Here is a 19,477-nt window from a genome sequence, read left to right as displayed (position 1 = left end):
CCCACGAGTCTCCCCTTTACAGACATGCCCACTTTATGATAATCACATGCAGTTTGGGGCAAACAACATCCAGCTTTATGAATGCAGTATAGATGTTTTATGTTTGCTTATTCTAAAAATGATGTGTTTGAATATTTCTGAATACTGGGGTCCCTAAACAGTCTTGAATTCCATAAATTGGGTTTCACTGTAAAGCTGAGACTCTGGTGGATCCAATGAGCCCAACTGTATTCATGTGTGATGATGTTAGTCCCCATAGGAGACATTTCATTGACCTCCCTGTATAAAATGACCTGTGATGACCTCTGGGATAATCACAGCCTCATGAAACTTTACAGCCACAAACTAGAGACCTAGAGCATTCAGAGGATGGATGGATCAGACTAGAGACCTAGAGCATTCAGAGGATGGATGGATCAAACTAGAGACCTAGAGCATTCAGAGGATGGATGGATCAAACTAGAGACCTAGAGCATTCAGAGGATGAATGGATCAAACTAGAGACCTAGAGTATTCAGAGGATGGATGGATCAGACTAGAGACCTAGAGCATTCAGAGGATGGATGGATCAAACTAGAGACCTAGAGCATTCAGAGGATGGATGGATCAGACTAGAGACCTAGAGTATTCAAAGGATGGATGGATCAAACTAGAGACCTAGAGCATTCAGAGGATGGATGGATGGATCAAACTAGAGACCTAGAGCATTCAGAGGATGAATGGATCAAACTAGAGACCTAGAGCATTCAGAGGATAGATGGATCAGACTAGAGACCTAGAGTATTCAAAGGATGGATGGATCAAACTAGAGACCTAGAGCATTCAGAGGATGGATGGATGGATCAGACTAGAGATCTAGAGCATTCAGAGGATGGATGGATCAGACTAGAGACCTAGAGCATTCAGAGGATGGATGGGTCAAACTAGAGACCTAGAGCATTCAGAGGATGGATGGATCAGACTAGAGACCTAGAGCATTTAGAGGATGGATGGTTTTCTAGCTAGAGTGACAGTAAGGCTGCTTCGGTCAGTAGAGGTCGCTGTATCTCCATGTTGTGATTTAGTGCTCTATGTAATGACCTGTCATTTCTGCCAAACAGCTTGTAAAAGTCATCCAGCCACCAAATGAGGTAACCAGTGTGTTAAAGCAGTGAGTCATATTAGATACGTCTATACAGTATTATATGAGGCTGTTGCTTGCTGTTCAAATAGAAGGCATCTGTCATTGGATTAATCAATGAGGTCAAACATGTTCAAATGATGTTGATCTGCATCTACTGAGGGACAAACTAGGCTACTTCTAATACACCTGATGGGAAAAAGGGGTGAGGAGGAGGAGAGGATGGAAAAGGGTGTGCGGATAGACAGAGAGGAAAGGAAATGAGTATAAAGGAGGGAGAAAATACAGGAGGGTGAGAAGAAAGAAGGATGGAAGGGTGTGAAGTGGAAGAAAAAAAGAGAGAAATTGGAGGAGGAGAACGGATGAGGGAAAGGACGTAGCGGAGGAGAGAGGGATGGAGGAACATGATAGGAGGGGGGAGGAGGGGGAGAGGGAGGAGGAGAGGGAGGAGCAGAAGGGAGGCTGGCACTCAGTCTGTTCGCTCGCAGGAGGACTCAGCAGCAGCAGGACAATGGACTGTCTCCACTACGGATCCTAACGGACACCGGGCTGCTTCTGACTAACTGGAACACAAGGTACGGTTGTCGGAGCGAAGCGGCACACTTAGTCTCAGATGGAGCCGGCGTCCGCACGGTTTAACCCGTGTTAAAGACAGATGGTTTGTGTATGAAAGAGGAGAGGCTGCAGGAAGGAAGCGACGCAGCGCAGCAGACAGACAGACAGACAGACAGCAGGGCCTGTTGTTAGAACACAGACACAGCTAACTGCTCATAGTTCATATCGGGATGTGGTGGATTTGATTAAATCACAGCAGAAAAACACCTCCTAAAAGCCCGCGCCGCGTTCTCTTCTCCAGAAAGAACGTCACGCCGGACTCCCTTACAAATATTGCTATTTTAACGTCCCGTGCCTACATGCTGAAGTAAACACCGCAAAGGATATGAACTAAGGTTTATTTGGATACCACGATGTCTTCTGGGGATTTCGGCGTATGAGTGATTTATCAAACCCTGCTTAAATCAAAGAAGAATGTAATCTTGACGTGCGAGCACAGTGAACGTCGCCTTCCGCTAAGCTGCGTTTTGACGGAAGGGAAACACGGGCGAGCAACACATAATAGTTGACCTTTTAAGCGTAGTAAAGCTCCTCTGTGTATTACATGCACGCCGAATTAATGAGCGTCTTGTAGTGATTCCCAATAGCTGTTAACTTTCTTTACTTATGTTACATTTGTCCTCCAAAAGCAACGCCACAATAAATACTATGATTTTTGGATGGAAGTTCGGAGCTAGCAGCATACGTTGGGTATGCCAACAAAGCCTGTCTCTAGCCAGCAGCAGCAGCAGCAGCACGCAGTGGGAGTCTGCCAGCAGCGGGTTGCACTAGGCCTGGCCTGGGAGCCTCCTCGACAGATGCAGGGATTGTGGGGTGAATAGATGGAGTCATTGTGGTCGCTATAATGTGCCCTCTGTTGAACAGTGCGTGTGACGCACACAGACAGGCCAGAGATCCAGAGATGTTGTGCATGCATGGAGACTTAAGGACTTATTACTCATGTGTGAACGAGCAGCATATTACCATGTCGGTGCAGAAACATGTCCAGCCCTGGCTGCAGCCTGTCTCCTAGACTGGGTTGACCATATGCACAGTGACAGAGGTAGATGGGACTAGTTTACACTGAGCTGGGTGTTACAGTATTTGATGACACAAGGTCATTTCCCCCAAACTAACCACGGATCACACGTCATGTTGCTGCTGGTGTAGCAGCTGTATTTAGTGAAGGGAGGGGCTGCCCTCCCATCAATACATTACAAGTCAATATTCATTTGCCTCCATATGCTGAGGATTATCAGTGCAGGCAGGCACTGGATGGTTTTATTTTAGATTGTGTTGACCTGACTGAGACAGTGTGTGTGTCACAATCGTGGGAGGGAGGAGGAAGGTATCTCTGGTTAAATACAACACACTGTTACAAAATAGATAAGTCAGTATGGATGGAAGGAGCACAACATACTACATTCTTTAATGCAGTGCTTCATCAAGGACCCCTAAACTGACACAGATTGGACCACGGACCCCCATTTTGTACGATTTTGTCCCAGGGTCCCCCATCTGATAGGATTTTTGCTTTTAGATGTTTTATTACAGAAAGTGTATGAACCAATGACCAAAATAGTTGTACATTCTGTCATTGTGTTAACTGTAGGTGGAATTATACATCAGACCGGCAATAAGTCATCCAGAGTAGGCTCTCATGACCACACCCCCTTTTGGGGGAGAACAATCCCGTGTCCCTCATAGTCGGTAACAGAGTAAAGAGAAGAAGTTGTCTCCAAATTTCTACTTTAAACTAACCAGTAATAGTTATAACACTATGCTCAACAGTTGCTGTGTAGTTGGTTGCACCAACAATAAATCCCAAAATACTGATCTCCCATTTGTTCCCCTGCCATGTCCTAAAAAAGATCTAATAGAGGAGCTTTATGACTCCAAGCTATAGACCAGACTAGGGCTGGGTGATATGGCCTAAAAATAATATTGCGATATTTTTAGCCAATATCGCGATACACGATATATATCGCGATATTTTCAAATATCCTCTAAGCACTTCATAAATGCTCGATTTAACCCTTTGATGCATACAATCACATCAATATGATGATTCTTGTAGTCCCTGCAGCATATGTCTGCATTAAAACCTTCTTGTTTATAGTCATCAGTGGTTTCTATTGGAACTATTTTAATCTGGCATGCAAAAAGGGGGAAATCACAAGTTAAATTTAACAAAACAGTATCCAACTGTATTCACTTTAACCAAATAGTTATCTGGCAATACATGCTTTATATATTTTGATAAATAGATTAAAACACACACACACACACAAACAAACACACACACACACACACACACACACACACACAGTTTTTAATGGCGTGTAATAAATGTAAAGTATCTTATTGTTATGTTTACCAGTAAGCTGTTATAACTTTGCTGATAATAAAAATTATTATTTTCCCAGCAGTGTAGAAAGACTCTCCAATCACGAGGTGCAGCCTACTGTATGGCCAAACCTGCAGTCTGGTCCACTTATTCAGGCTGACACCTTTGGTTCTGTTAGCTGGACGTTCATATTTTGGATCAAGTGTCTTAATGAGTCTTTTGAATCCGGGACAAGCCGTGATACACCGACTATATTCGATATATCGCCCACCCCTAGACCAGACAAGCATGGTCTCTGTAGTTCCAAGCTATAGACCAGACCAGCATGGTCTCTATAGCTCCAAGCTATAGACCAGACCAGCATGCTCTCTATAGTTCCAAGCTATAGACCAGACCAGCATGGTCTCTATAGTTCCAAGCTATAGACCAGACCAGCATGGTCTCTATAGTTCCAAGCTATAGACCAGACCAGCATGCTCTCTATAGCTCCAAGCTATAGACCAGACCAGTATGCTCTCTATAGCTCCAAGCTATAGACCAGACCAGCATGTCACTGTCAGTTTTGTAAATCACTAAATGATGCTGGTGACAATGACTAGCATGACTAGCTAACGTTAGCTCTAGTAATAGAGTCATATATTAACGTTGGTTATTTACAGACAACACCAACCTAATGTGATTCAATCAGAGACGTAGAGCTGTCTGGATCAGTAATATCCTCCACTGTAATGGACGGGGGAAGACTGAAGGGTTATGGCGCAATCAACTTTAATTTATTGAGGTATCGCCAACGCTCAGGTTCAGGCAAGATGTGTGTTTAAAAAAACATTTGCATAACAAGAGATGAATGCATATATATTTGTCAAAATTACAGTCCAAACATACGTCCAACTGCATTGAAGTCTATGAGATCTTCGGTTTTCTAACCCCGAAAAGGGGCGTGGCCTTGACTTTTTGCGAACTACCCATATGTGCCGGTCTGATGTATAGTGAAAATAAATGAGTTCTCTTTTTGCTGGGGACCCCCTGGAACTCCCTCAAGGACCCCTGTGGGTTCCCAGACCCCACCTTGAAAACCACTGCTGATGAATGTGTTTTTGCATGTTCATTTTCTCTAATGATGAGACAGATTAGGGACAGATGTGGCTCAGGAGGTAGAGTGGGTCATCCTTTAATCACAAGGTTGGCGGTTTGATCCCCGGCTTTTCCTGTCCGCATGTCCGCAAGTGTCCTTGAGCAAGACATTGAACCCCAAGTTGCTCCCAATGGGTAGGGAGCAACTTGCAACCTTGCATGGCAGCTCCACCATCATCTGTCTGTGAATGGGTGAATGAGAGGCAAATTGTAAAGAGCTTCCGTTGTCCGGTATGGTAGAAAGGCGCCATATAAATGCAGTCCATTTACCATAGTTCATGTAAGACCCAGGTTGTAATGAACAGGAATTATCCTTAAACTCCACACTGTGTCCTCAGGTTTCCTATGGCCAGGTGACACCGATGATGCCACTCATCAAAATAATGGCACCAAGATGCTTGAAAATGTCCTGAAACAGGACAACCACAGTGCATATAGGAGTGAGAACCATACCAAAGGGCAGGAGGGAACCCCAAAGGATTAGGGGTAACAGGAGACAGTGTAAAATTAAACCTGGACTGATGCTGTTTGTTTTCTTAACTGGTAGGAACACCAACGAAGAAGAGATGGATAGTCTGTTATGGAGGCAGAATTTGTTTTGTCTGTGTTGTGCATGTCAGACGTCGGTTTATCAGTTAGACCAGGAGCCACCAGATTCCTCTCAACAATGACAGGAAAAAAGCCAGGAGCACTATTAGGTGTGTGTGCGTGCGCGTGTGGGTGCGTGTGTGTGTCTATAGGTGTCTGTAAAGGTTATTTGGTTTACATCAGATTTGCTTACTTAAGTTCACATGAGCAGTGTGTGATAACCTGTGTGTGTGTGTGTGTGTGTGTGTGTGTGTGTGTGTGTGTCCCATCGTGGTCATCTGGAGTCAGTGTGGGATCAGGCAAGGTCTTTCCTAAATTCCCCAGAATGCCTGCCTGTTTAGTTCACCTAAAGACAGTTTAATTCTGTAACAATACAGCGTCCTATCAACATCCAGTCTGTTAGCGTTGCCATTGACAACGATTTAAACCACCACACAAACAGCAACATGATCCAACTTGCTCTATCCACCCTCAGTTCAGATGCATGTTTCAGCATTCTATTGCACAATGTTTGCACTGGTAGCTACTGTGATGAATGAGTGGAGTTTTGTGTGCCAACACAAACCTTAGATTACTTGTTAGGAAGCATTGAACGTGAAGCTGAAATGTGAAGTAGGTTGACAGAAAATTGAGCGTCAACAAGTATTTTCATAACTGATTAATCGTCTTTGTCATTTTTCAAGCATATATGCCAGAACATTTCTTACTTTTCGATTATAAATTGTGAGAATTTGCTTACTTTTCGTTTTTGTTAGCTTAGAATGAGCCCTTCATATGGAGCGGGTCCTCTTCATGGAGTTCACCATGTTGTTCCGCCATGTTTCTACAGTAGCCCAGAAGGGACAAACCAAAGACTGTGGACTGTGGAGCCACAGAGTGCAAAACCGTCGTAACACCAAAGGCTGTCAGACTTGTGATGCTCCTAAAGTAGTGTTATTATGGTAAGGATGTTAACGCCGTTAGCACGGTTTTGCACTCGGCGGCTCACGTTACTGCAGTCTTGGAAAGGGAGGAGTGAGCGGAGGGTTACTCAGTTGGTTGCAATCTGCAACCGCACTACTAGGTGCCGCGAAATCCTACACACTGTACCTTTAAAGGAATTGCCATGAAATGTTGGTGCATATTCCCTTCAGGATGAATTGTAATAACTTGTGGTGATGCCTTCAAGTTGCTATATACAGGATTCAGAGCATTAATATAGCAACAAACAACTATTTGCTATGTAAAGATATAGTGGAGTCATGTCTACCTGAGAAGAGAATGAAGTTTATCTCCCTCTGTGTGTGTTGTGATCTGAGCCTCTCTGTGCTTTGTTGACATAGCCGGACCGGCCGTGTGTGCATTTTAGTATCTCTCTGTTGTAGGGATGTCCCGGTACCAGAAAACTAGTAATCTAAACCAATACCAGTGAATTTACACGATTCTCGATACCAATTTGGTACCACGGTAAAAAATCAATAAATAAATCAATAAATCCCATGTAATTCAAAACGCACTCCTTTTATTAAAACATTTGAACATTACAAAAAACAGAGGCATGTAGCCTTTGAGTAATAAATAAAAAGAAACGTCTATTAACATTGCAAAACAGAACATTGGCATGTAGCCCTCAAGTATTTAAAACAAACTATATTGTCTGGATGTCTGTCTTTGAGGTGCTTTTCCTCCTTTGGAAAGAAAAATACAACGGCACTGTTAATGCACCGCATACTGTTTTTTGTGAATCTATTGTAACGTTGCGTGTGGCTAACTTAGGGAGACAGGAAACGGTTCCTCTTTTGCACTCAACAGATCCGGATTTATTCCCTGCAGCAGCTCACAAACTACCCGGAGTTGGAGGTGTGTCGGAAAATAATAACAACTGGCCGGTCGGTTGCTTAGCGTGTTCGCTCTCGTTCATTGCACGTAGCTTGGCTAACTAGCCAGATGCCATCTTTCACGTCTCGTGTTGTTGTTTTTTTCCGTGCTGTTACGGCGTTCTTCTTCTTCCTTCATTTCACGGCAGATGAGAACACTTCTAAGCGTATACTGCCCCCATTAGATCCGGAAGTCTCGCATCTCCAATACCTCTGCTCCTTCACCACATGACCATTACAGGCATCGTTCGGTACCTTCGGTACCGAAGAAAAAGTGTACCGTCACATTTTTAGAATTTTGGTACAGAGTTGGTACCGAAGTATCGGTTCTCGTGACATCCCTACTCAGTTGTGCCCCACTTGCTAACTAATGGCCATCACTCTTCACTGCGCTCATACGGCGGTTACCGCTGATAACGTCGTCCCTACCAATGTCGTTGTCGCGGAAGCGTAGCACCCACCTTCTGGTTCCCCCTCAGGTTATCACTGTTAGTTCTGTCAGTGCTGTTGCCGTTGTTTGTACTGTTAGCGATGTTAGGATCATTAGCTGCTAGCCGCCGGCTCAGCCGTGTCCATGTTGAGAGCCATGTGGAGGCAATATATATGCTCTGAATTCCGTATTGGCCACCTTTTAACTTTTAGCACCATCATCGGGTAAAAATGTTAATTTTAATTCTTTATGACCAAGTACTTGCTGAACTAATGTTAGCCTCAGCTGTACTTTGTGTTTTGTGCTAATTAGCATGATAACACGCTAAACTAAGATGGTGAACATGGTAAACATCATACCTACTGAGTATCAGCATGTTAGCATTGTGTTAGCATGTTAGCATGCTAACATTTAGCTCAAAACCAAAGCACTGCTGTGCACAGCCTCGCAGGCCAGCTAGCATGGCTTCGGACTCTATTTTCTGCCCTTTTATAGATTAACAATATAGACAATTAATCAGTTAATTAGCCAGATTAATCAATGATGAAAATAGACGCAGCCCTAGTTTAAATCTATGTTTAATGGTGCATAATGTGCTCCATGATCCACTGAGTGTTGTGTTAAACCTTGTAATGTACAGGACTGCTGCACTGGATTTTCACCCTGACACAAGCACAGATCTCAAAAGCCAATGGAAAGTTTCACTGTAATGTACCAGCTTGTTCAGGGCAAAACTCTTTATGACTTGATGTGGAACAACTAAACACACCATCAATTAAGGATGACCTCACACAAAGCCGTTGCGGGGCACCCTCATTTGGGTCTCTTTTGGTCTAACCGGCGTGGAAAGTATTTCGGCTTGTCAAAGAAACAAATTACAAGGCAAGGCTGCACACGATCAAACTACTTCAGATTATGTTTTTGTGTATTGAGGAGAGCTGAATCAGAAGAAGCACACGCTGTATCATTGTGACAATGTATGCATCAGAATCTTCACACCTCAGCTGTGAATATTCACACAAATCCCACAGTCTGAGTCTGTTGGAAAAAAATTAGATGCTCAGTTCACATTTGATTAAGTAATCATTTGAGATGCAAAACCCATTTATTTTTCAGTTAACCTTCTAAAGTGGCCAACAGCTAGATCCTTGTGTTATTAGTAGCCTGTGGTGCTGAGTTGTACTTGCTGTGGTGTTCTACTGGTTAGAGATCAGCTGTTGGATGTGGGGCTGAAGCGTCTCACTGATTGAAGTTTGTGTTTGTTTCTAAGGCTACATCCACACTAATATGATTTTGTTGTTGTTTGTTTTAAAATGCATAACTTTTGCTACATTTATGCCCAGCGTCCACACTTCTCCTGCCTTTTACAGCCCCTAAAATGGAGACGCTTGAAAACGCTGCTGACCCCGTTTTAGGTTTAAACCTCCAAGGTCAGGGTGCCCCGGAAGCTCACTTGGTAGAGCAGGTGCCCCATGTACCAAGGCTGAGTCCTTACCGCAGCAGCCCGGGGTTCGAATCCGACCATTTCTGCATATCACCCCCTCTCTCTCCCCCTTTCATAGCTGTCACTGACTCTATCTAAAATAAAGGCAAAAACGCCCCCCAAAAATAATCTAAAACTCCGGGGTCGTGTTTCAGTCTGGACGGACAGAAGCGGTGACCTCTGAAAACAATGACGCAGACACCGACGTTGGCTTCTTGATTGGGTCTCATCAGTCATGACACGTCCTTCCCTGATTCGTCACGCCCCATCACATGAACCTTTTCTGGAAGAACACAAACGACATCTGCCTCGACCACCAGTGGTTCATTCCAACATGGATAACAAGTTCCAAGCGTGGCTGACCTTGTTGTCTCTGCTAGCAGCTGTTGTGCTGTTCAATTCTGAGGAGAGAAATAGGCATTAATGTAACAGAATATTGATTCATATTTGATCAGCGCTGCCTAGTTTGACCGTTTGGTCGGAGTTCGCGAGTGATTGACAGCCAGCTCTCATAGACGGCAGCTGGACGGCAGACCTCAGATCAGCTCTTACTGCTTGTTTTCCTCCGGTCTGTGAAATCTTGCAGATGCCGTTAGGATTACCGGAGGACACCGGAGGACACAGAGGAACATGATGTTTTTCAGGTTACCTGTCTCATGTACCACTGTCAGGATATAGCGACCGTTTTATAAAAATAACTTTTTTTTAATCATATTGGCTCCGATTCTGCCTACTTTAGCTTTAATGAGATTGTGATCATGAGAAAACAGCTTGATATCTGGTGACCACGCGGGAGTTCTCTGTATTCATGTGCTGACTTAGTCACAAAGTGAGTTTGGCATTCAGAGCAGCGAGACACATGACACGTGAGGTGAGGTCACAGTGCGTCATCATTTTAATTGGATTATTTTGACGGCTCCTGCAGCGCCATGTGGGTGTTATAAAACACACAGCACTGTCATGTTTGGTGATACTTTAGGTTTGGTCATTTTCTGCCTGTACACGATTATTTTTCAAAGATCAAAGTTTGAATCCAACAATGTTTTCTGTTCTACTGTAGGTTTATGCTAGAGCTGCAACTAATTATGTTCATTATAGATTAATCTGACAGTTATTTTCTTGTTTGATTAATCAATAGAAAATGCCAGAAATTTGTGAACCATGCCCATCACGATTTCCTAAAGCCCAACTTAACCTATTCAAACAGCTTGTTGTGTCCAACTAACAGTAGACTAAACCTAAATGTATTCTGTGTACAATCAGAGAAGACTAAGAAGAGCAGCAGGTATTCACATTTGACAGCTGGAGTTTGGGACTTTTTAGCAATTTTGATGAAAAACTTAAAGGGTTACTTAAGCCAGTGGTCCACAACCTGGGGTCCGGGCCCCCCTTAGCTGGGTGCCAAAGGTCACAGGGGGTGCACCAGGATTTGTCTGCTCAGGTTGTCAAAGATTTGCACATGTAGAACTAAACTAACTTACTGGATCATTTATACAAAATTTTTTTTGCTACTTAGTAGTAGGGCTTCATGATTATGGCCAAAATGATAATCATGATTATTTTGATCAATATTGAGATCACGATAATTTATCACGATTATTTATAGATTAGGGACAAAATATTTTGATTGTAATTTCACATTTAAATAAACAGAGCGCTGCTTTCAATTCTATGTTGTGCCACATTCCAACCCTCAAAACATCGAAATGTTATTTTTACTTTGTTACTGTCATCTATAGTGGTTATTTGCATAAAAACACACAATTCAAATCATTAGGAAATAAATTATTGTATTTTTATTAAAATATTTGCATTGATTAAAACAAATCTTGGTATTAGTAGTTCTAATTATATATTATAAGCTGCTTAGCACTAGTGTTAGGAAGTTAAACAGGTCATAATTCCCTCTCTATTATCTAGTTTATATTGCTATGAAAACATCTCCTTCAAACAAATGGATTTATTTAAGTTTCTAGCCCAAAACTACATTTTACAAGATTACATTTGAACGCATCATGATAGGGTTAGAATTTACCATCGCCCAATACTTCTTTGTACTGAGGCTTCAACTGGCTGCTGATTAACGGAGCATCTCGAGCTGTTAGTTCAGGAAGCGCTTGATTAATGCAGCATAGTTTTCTATGAGCGGAGCATTTTAAACATCAATATCACAGTTGATCATGTTCATTTAATGGTGGGATGCCAAAATCGTGATCACGATTAATATTCGATTAATTGTGCAGCCCTACTTAGTGAGTCACATTCTGTTTAAACCTGGTACTTCTGCACAGTTGCAGATAAAGATCTAATAGTATTAGTATTATACTATTTATAGAATTAGATTCCAGTGGTGGCTGCGTAGGGTTGTTTCTGAATCGTGTGACACATTTCCAATAACTCCAGAGTGTTGTTATTTTCAAAAGTCAACATTTATTGATAGTAATTTCTGAAATTCACAACATGTTTTTCTCTAATGAAATATTCTGCTTCAATCCATATTTGTTGGTGTTTAGCCTTTCAAAAACAATATGTTTTTTTTATAAAGTTGGGGCACATACATAATGAAAATGATTAGAATTGAAGCAGCAGAGGCAGAGATACAAACTTTAAGTCCAGAAAAAAATGCTTCTGACATTTCCTGTAATGCAACTCAATGGGGTCTTTTGTTAGAGAGCTAATGCAGGATCCCACTACGCCTCATTGCCCTCCTGCGTTCTACATTTAACAATAAACAAGTATGTAATTAGAATCTTTGTCATTTAAAAAGCAACAATATTCATAATAATAGCCTAAAAGCTTATCGATAAATAAAGTCATTTGCAAAAAAGAAAGTTGCAATAATACGGCATATCGCACCCCAACAGCCCTAGTTAACTAGTTAAGGTAACTGTTTCAAGCTCTGGCTTGTGTCACTGTGACCTCTGACCAGAAACCGCTTACTTCTTTTCTTCTCTTTGTTTCTCTTCTCTTCAATACAGCAGCAACTAACAATTATTGTCATGATCGATTATTCTTACAATTATCTGATTACTCAATTAGTTGTTTAGTCAGAAAATAGTGAAAAATGTTCCAAGTGCAGGTGATGCTTATTCCCGTTTCATATCATAAAAAATGGATTACTTTGGGTTTGTTGTTTGCATGTCAGACTAAGGAAAAGAGCATGCTTTGATTGGAGGTAACTCACCGTGGTAATCTGTTATCATTGATTAGATATCTCTGAAAAGGATTCATCACAAATAGTAACAGTGGATCTGTCTCTCTGTGTGATTCAGGAGGTGAATGTCAAACAGCTCCAGGATGCTGCCGTCCTCATCCCTGCTGACCTGCTGTTCACCAGGGGGCATCTGATTTACCAAACATGATGAAGACTGAACCCCCGTCGGCCACGGGGGGCAACGGGACCTCCGGTGGCAGCAGCGGGGGAAGCGGGAGCTCCAACCTGCGGAGTCCCTCGCCCCACCGCAATGCCTACGAGGCGGGGCTGGCGGCGCTCAAGAAGGCCACCGACCATCTCAATAATGCCGCGAACGGAGGCTCCGGCCCCGCCTCAAAACCAGCTCCTCTGCCTCGCCCAACCGGGAGGGGCCGGAAATATGGATCAAATGTTCACCGCATCAAGAACATGTTCATGCAGATGCAGTCTCCTGGTGATGAGGAGGACGGAGCCAAGATGATCGGTAATTCACCTCACTAGTTACATTTTTGTCAAAGCCTTTCGAATAAGCAGTGTGAGGAGCTAGATGTTGATGAAGAACTATTATTTTTATTATGTTACCATTTTGTCACCCACCACTTACATTATGATTATAATCTTCAACTTGAACCGTCATTCCTCAGTCCAGGCTTTTGAAGGCCCTACACACCAACAAAGGTGTTCAAGTACTCTGGCGGATTAGACCTGTAGAAAAGAGTATAGAGTGCTGCAGGTATGATGTATTTCTGTAGGCCAACCAGGAAGTTAGCATCTCCCTGGTTCCCTCGACAAAGAGCCAATGGGATTGTTCCATTTGGTTTGGGATTATTGCAGAAAAAGGGCTATGTGGCAAAGAAACGTTTATGATACTTACACGTTTTGTTCCGTAAGATAATCTCCACTAATGAACACCACTTTATGATTTTTGAAGTGTGAATGCCATCACCAGAAGTAAAAAGCTATCGTTAGGCTATAAATGAACTCCACCAAGGTCACATGACCGTGAGTAAACACAACGAGGCTGTAAAGGAGGACAAGTCGGCGTGATGACGTTTAGTAGTCTCATTTAGACACTTGTTAGCAACCGCCTTTTTTCAGATGCATAAAGGCTTCAAAATTCACGAGTGGGGTAATAAAGGGACTGTTTGTAACTTCTTACACGTATAAATCACCCGGGTCGGTGTCCCATGCGCACTCGCATATGCTCGTGTGTGTCTACGCTGTTCAGACTCAGACTCCAACACAAACCACACGGAAGCACCAAAACCTCTTGGTTGTATCTAGTGAAGCTCGTCTGTTAAACAGTGTTGGCCGCGGTCGGAGGACGCGGAGGAGACCAGGGCCGGAGTCTCTGCTGGACTCTGCTCCTCTGCTCCTCTGCCTGCCTTCACTCAGCTCGCTCCACCTAACGTGCATGCGTGCTCACTACACACTGCAGAACACTTTGTAGCTCTGAGAATATCTAGTGAATGTCCAGTGGACGTTTGTGCAGAAATAACTGCTGCAGCTCCTCCAGACCAACAGAGGTTTCCCGCGTCTTGTGAAGTGACGGGGCTCCGCAGAGAGAAACGTTATCGTCTCTGACCAAAACTCCGGCGTCTCCCCTGTTCCCTCCGGCCGCGGTCGGGAGGCTGAGGCAGGAGAGACTTTCGTCTGGTCAGCTAACATTACTTACCTGCGTTTACCTGCAGTTCCATGTCCAAATGGTTGCTGAAAAGAGCCTATTGTCCAAAGCTTAGCAAGTGTAATGAGGCACGCCAGGCCTCCCGTTTTGGATTGTTCACATGTTGAAAGTAAGGGGCTGTAATAACAGCATTTAGCATCTTAAGAGTTAGTTGAGGTTGTTGGTTCAAACACCAGAAACACACCAGTAGATTGTAAGGAATGGAGTAAACAGTGTGTGTCTGCTCTAATGGAAGCTGCACATGTTTTTGCTTATTACCTACTTAATTCCAGTTCAGTTAGCGCATCATTAGCTAAGTACAATGTTTTGTGGGGTTACAGGTTATGCGATTGCGACTATTCATACATTTATAATATCAGGACCAACTAGCTCTACACTGCAATACAAGAACAATGCTGTTTCTTTATTTCCATGTCTCCTACACGTGTGTTCACCATGTCTCCGGTGAACACACTGACCTTTTGCCTGGGAACTGTTAGCTTTAGCCTCAGCCTTTTAGCACAATATCATGTATGTAGCCATCAAATGCATAATTAAGTGCATTTTGGATGGAGAGATGGGTGTAACCTAGGTTAATATAACCTTAAGCTAATAAAAGGTTAAACAAATAAATACAATGTAAGCCAATTCATTGACATTTGTTATTGAGTTAACTAACATTTACAGTCATAATTGTAGTTTACATGGTTGATTTTTCTATTTGTCTTTGTGTACTGTTCCTTTAACACGTGCAGCGGAAACAGCCAATCGGTGCAACTGTAGCATGGCTTGCTGGTGAGAGAGGGAAAATAGAGAGCGAATAGCAGAGCGCAGGAGATGAGCGAAAGTGAAGTCACAAACGAATGATAAGAGAAGGAAAATAAGAGTAAAGAAGAAGCACCTTTTATCAGTTTTCTTTCCATTTTTGGAGGGTTTTGTGTTCACCTTCTGTCCACGTTGCTGGATTCTGTTTCTTTTGTTTGAGAGTTGGACGAGGATTTGGCCAGGTGTTTTAGTTGTGAGGATCGTTTGAGATTTGGGTTTTTATTTTCAATGGTTTCCATTGATTACTTCTTGGTCTGTGGTCCGTTATTCCTGAGTGCTAGTTCTAATCTGCTCCTCAGAACCTAGACTCTGGTCCTAGTTGTCAGTAAATACCTCCAGTGCTACATAATACCCACTGAAGACCCATTTTCCTTTGGTAATCATTTGTCAGCCTTTGGTTTTCTCAGGTCTAAATAGTTCTCTTTTGTTGTTGTTGTTTTTGTTTTTTTACAACCACTGGAATAAACCCAGCCTTACAGTTAGAGGGTCGCAGGTTCAAAACCCGACCCGGGGCCCTTCTGTGTGGAGTTAGCATGTTCTCCCTGTGTTAGCATGTTCTCCCCGTGTTAGCGCGGGTTTTCTCCGGGTGTTCAGGTTTCCTCCCACAGTCCAAAGACATGCAGGTTCATTGTTGACTCTAAATGTCCCGTAGGTGTGAATGTGAATGGTTGTCTGTCTCTATGTGTCAGCCCTGTGATAATCTGGAGACCTGTCCAGGGTGTACCCCGCCTTCACCTGTCCAGGGTGTACCCCCCCTCCTTCACCTGTCCAGGGTGTACCCCTCCTTCACCTGTCCAGGGTATTCCCCCCCTCCTTCACCTGTCCAGGGTGTACCCCTCCTTCGCCCAATGGATGAATGAATTACCCCATAAGCAGATTTTGAATGTCTGTTTCCGCTGTTTTTACGTCAGTATAAAGATAGGGAAGGAGAAAGACATGAATATTCAAATAATTTTATTTACTAGAAGAAACGGAAAGAGTCAAATCTTAGTTTGATGCTTCTGATGTTATTGATACTGCGTGCAATTAAAAGTTAAATAGATTACTTACAGAAAAAAAATGTGGTTTATTACAACTGGTTTTATTCTCGTATGTTTGGCAACCATCTCTATTAGTTATGATACAACTGGAATCACCGAAGTAATTGTTGAGATCTGGTAACATTGCTACCCGGAAATCCAACAGGGCGAGAAACACTAGCAGTCAGACAATCATACAGGGAGTAAGCAAGCCAACAGTTTAGAAACATTATTCAAACTACCTCATTTTGCAGTATACTGTAGGTCAAAGTTGCACCAGGAAGTGTGTCTATAAACCTTGATGGATGGATATTTACAGCAAGTAAAGTATGGCTAATAATTTGACTGTTCACCTTTCTTTTATTAGCATATCCATTACAAACGATGGTCAAAACCATGCCAATAGATTGAAGTTGTGTGAAACTGGAATGTGTTCTTCAACACACTTCTCTCTCTCTCTTTCCCTTTCAGCTCTTAGCCATCTTTCCAATTAACTTTCCTGTCATTGGCAGGTGTAGAGCAGGCGGTGAAACTGTCCTTACCGAGGGCATCCAGCCTTAACGAGAACGTCGACCACAGTGCCCTGCTCAAACTTGGCTCCACGGTCTCAGAGAGGGTCAACCGCTTTGACTCTAAACCAGGCGGAGATGGTGGGGGCTTCTCCAAGCTCCAGGAGACCAGGAGGATCTTCGAACAGCGGACTCTACAGGTCAGACTGGTAGTGGTGTTACTTGCTTTTGTGTTCTGATTGTGATTCGAGACCATCTGACTGACTGTTGTCTCCTTCAGGAGAAGCAAGCTGCCACCAACCGGATCTTGCTGAAGAAAGAGCGGGCGTCGGGCTTCCAGGACAGCCGTCTAGATGTCGTGGCTCGCTTTAACGGCTCCACTGAGGCTTTGGACCGACTGGACGACCCCCCTGCTCCCGCTCCTGCTCCTCTTCCCGCTCCTGTTCCTGCTCCTCTTCCAGCTCCTGCTGCTCTTCCTGCCCCTGCTGCTCTTCCCGCTGCTCTTCCTGCTGCTCTTCCCGCTGCAGCAGCTTCAGTCGGGCCCGGTGACGCCGTCAGCCCCACTGTGAGTCAGCTCAGTGCCGTGTTTGAGAAGAGCGAACAGCAAACCAATCTACAACCCCCCCAACGTCGGTCAGGCCCTGCCCTAGCACCAAAGCCCAAACCTCCAGCCAGAACAGAGGCTACCGGAAAGAAGGTGAGAAGAGTTTGCTTAACTTTTAAAAATGCAGTAAATCACAAACTGCTTTAGAAGTATAGGAAGCTTGTTGGAGGACAAACCAATATTCTGAATTGATTAAATGATTGGATGTCTCTCTCTCTCTTCAGGGGAAGGTGCTCCCTCCAGGTAAAGAGGACCATGAGGAGGTGGCAGCCAGCGTTGTGAGTGCCCAGGCAGCAGAACTACCAGAAGTGACTGGTTCTCTTCAGAGGAGCAACGAGGAGAAGGAAGGGTTCCGACAGTCAGGAGACCAGCTCCCCAACTCCTCCTGCTCCTCATCGTCCTCCTCCTCTTCGGGAGTCAAGCCAGAGTCGGAGGCCCAGCCAACAGCGACTGAAGCCAGGGGCTCAAGTACGGTGGCCCCAGAGCAAGAGCCGCAAGCTGATGAACAAGACGGCTCCACCGGGGGGTCTGGGGCCGGAGCCAGGCTGGTGCAGGCCGAGGTTCATGCCTCGCTGGAAAACGGAGAAAAAGAATCTCCAGGTTCCTCTCCCTCCTCTGATGAGAGAGCAGGGGTCTCTGAGAGGAGGGGTGAGGAAGAGGAGGAGGAGGAGGAGGATAACGACGAGGATGGCTCGAGGAAGGAGGATTACTCGGAAGGGGACGTGGTGGATATCAGTGCGTACAGCGGGCTCGGGGAAGAGGACTCTGGGGGCAGCCAGCTAGACGATGAGGAGGATGAGGACGACGAGGAGGCGTATCAGCCGGAGACCAGCTGCTCCGAGATCCCGGGTCTCCCTGAGGAAGAGGAGCCCCCGCCACCCAGTAGGAAGATTCAATTCAGCACTGGGCCAATCAAGGTGAGCAATGTTTTGTTGTTACTTTTACTTTTATACTTTCACTTTCAACACTTGGTCAGAGCTTTAATATCTCCTCAGAAGAGCAGTCATTGTTAAAATACTGACCCTCACACAACCCAGAAGAAGTAATACCAACTATGTGGCTCCTAATTGTTGTGGAAAAAATATTGCATTTGTAACTTTGGACGTTTCCCAGTTGATGTCAGAACAGTCACTTTTATCGGAGCCAGTACTGAGCGCCCACAAGAGGAACTCCTTGACACTTCCTCTTCAGTGTTTATCACACACCACAATATGAAAGTCTCAGACGAAATCAAATACTGACTATGATGCTATTTCTAAAGTCTTAAGATATTTAATAATGTAAATGGACTGACGTCCTCTGGGGAGCATGAACGCTTCTCGAATTTTAATGCAATCTGCAAAATGCAAAATGATTAGGTTTATATAGCTGATGTGTGTAAGCGGCTGACGGTTAGAGCTGCAACGATTAGTCAACTAATCGATCAGTCGATCAACAGAAAAATAATCGTAAACTGTTTTGATAATCGATTCATCATTAAAGTAATTTTTCATTCAAAAATGGCAAAAAAAAATATCAGCCTCTCAAATATGGAGATTTCCTGCTTTTCTCTATTTTTTTATCATATTAAACTGAGTATCTCTGGGCTTTGGACTGACAAAACAAGACATTTAAATACATCACTTTGAACTTTGAGAAACTGGGATGGACATTTTTCTCTATTTTCTGACGATTAATTGGTTAATCTAGAAAATAATCGGGAAATTAATCGATAACGAAAATAATCATTAGTTGCATCCTTATTGTTGGTGGCATTGGAGAAAAGGCCAATGTGTCCTCAAAACTTTTCAGATTCAACCTCTGGCAATGGTGAATATCCCTAGCACATCACCCAACTATGCTGTTCCCCTCAGGTCTTTGGAGCGTTTTAGCATCTTTTAGCTAATTGTTTTCAGTTTTACAGCCCGCAACTTTACTGTTTTGGTTCACTGCTCTCATCAACCCTAGCAGCATCAGGCAGCTGTTTTCAGCAAGAAAACTATGATGCACCCACTTAACGCTACCTGCCCAGGACCGAAATAGCAACTACCTTGTAAGTATAGTGGAGCAGTTAACTGCTAAAGAACCAGGTGTTTTTCTCAGGAGTTGGTGGAGACCAAAATCGCAAACATG

General features: G+C 43.7%; 1 protein-coding gene across 1 annotated transcript in view; it reads left to right on the top strand.

The window, feature by feature from the left end:
• Positions 1-1,551: 1,551 nt before the first annotated feature.
• The window catches only part of ppp1r9ba (protein phosphatase 1, regulatory subunit 9Ba), a 51,903-nt gene continuing 33,977 nt past the window's right edge, over positions 1,552-19,477 (top strand). The window contains exons 1-5 of the mRNA XM_037791465.1: positions 1,552-1,695; positions 12,825-13,229; positions 16,765-16,961; positions 17,042-17,458; positions 17,590-18,282. Coding sequence (XP_037647393.1) covers positions 12,911-13,229; positions 16,765-16,961; positions 17,042-17,458; positions 17,590-18,282 — 1,626 coding nt within the window. The 5' untranslated portion in view covers positions 1,552-1,695; positions 12,825-12,910. The remainder of the gene's footprint in view (positions 1,696-12,824; positions 13,230-16,764; positions 16,962-17,041; positions 17,459-17,589; positions 18,283-19,477) is intronic.

Source organism: Sebastes umbrosus, chromosome 14 (genome assembly GCF_015220745.1).
Source record: "Sebastes umbrosus isolate fSebUmb1 chromosome 14, fSebUmb1.pri, whole genome shotgun sequence".
Lineage (NCBI taxonomy): Eukaryota > Metazoa > Chordata > Actinopteri > Perciformes > Sebastidae > Sebastes > Sebastes umbrosus.
The sequence above is the reverse complement of the archived record's forward strand: the minus strand, read 5'-3'. Positions and strand labels throughout refer to the sequence as shown.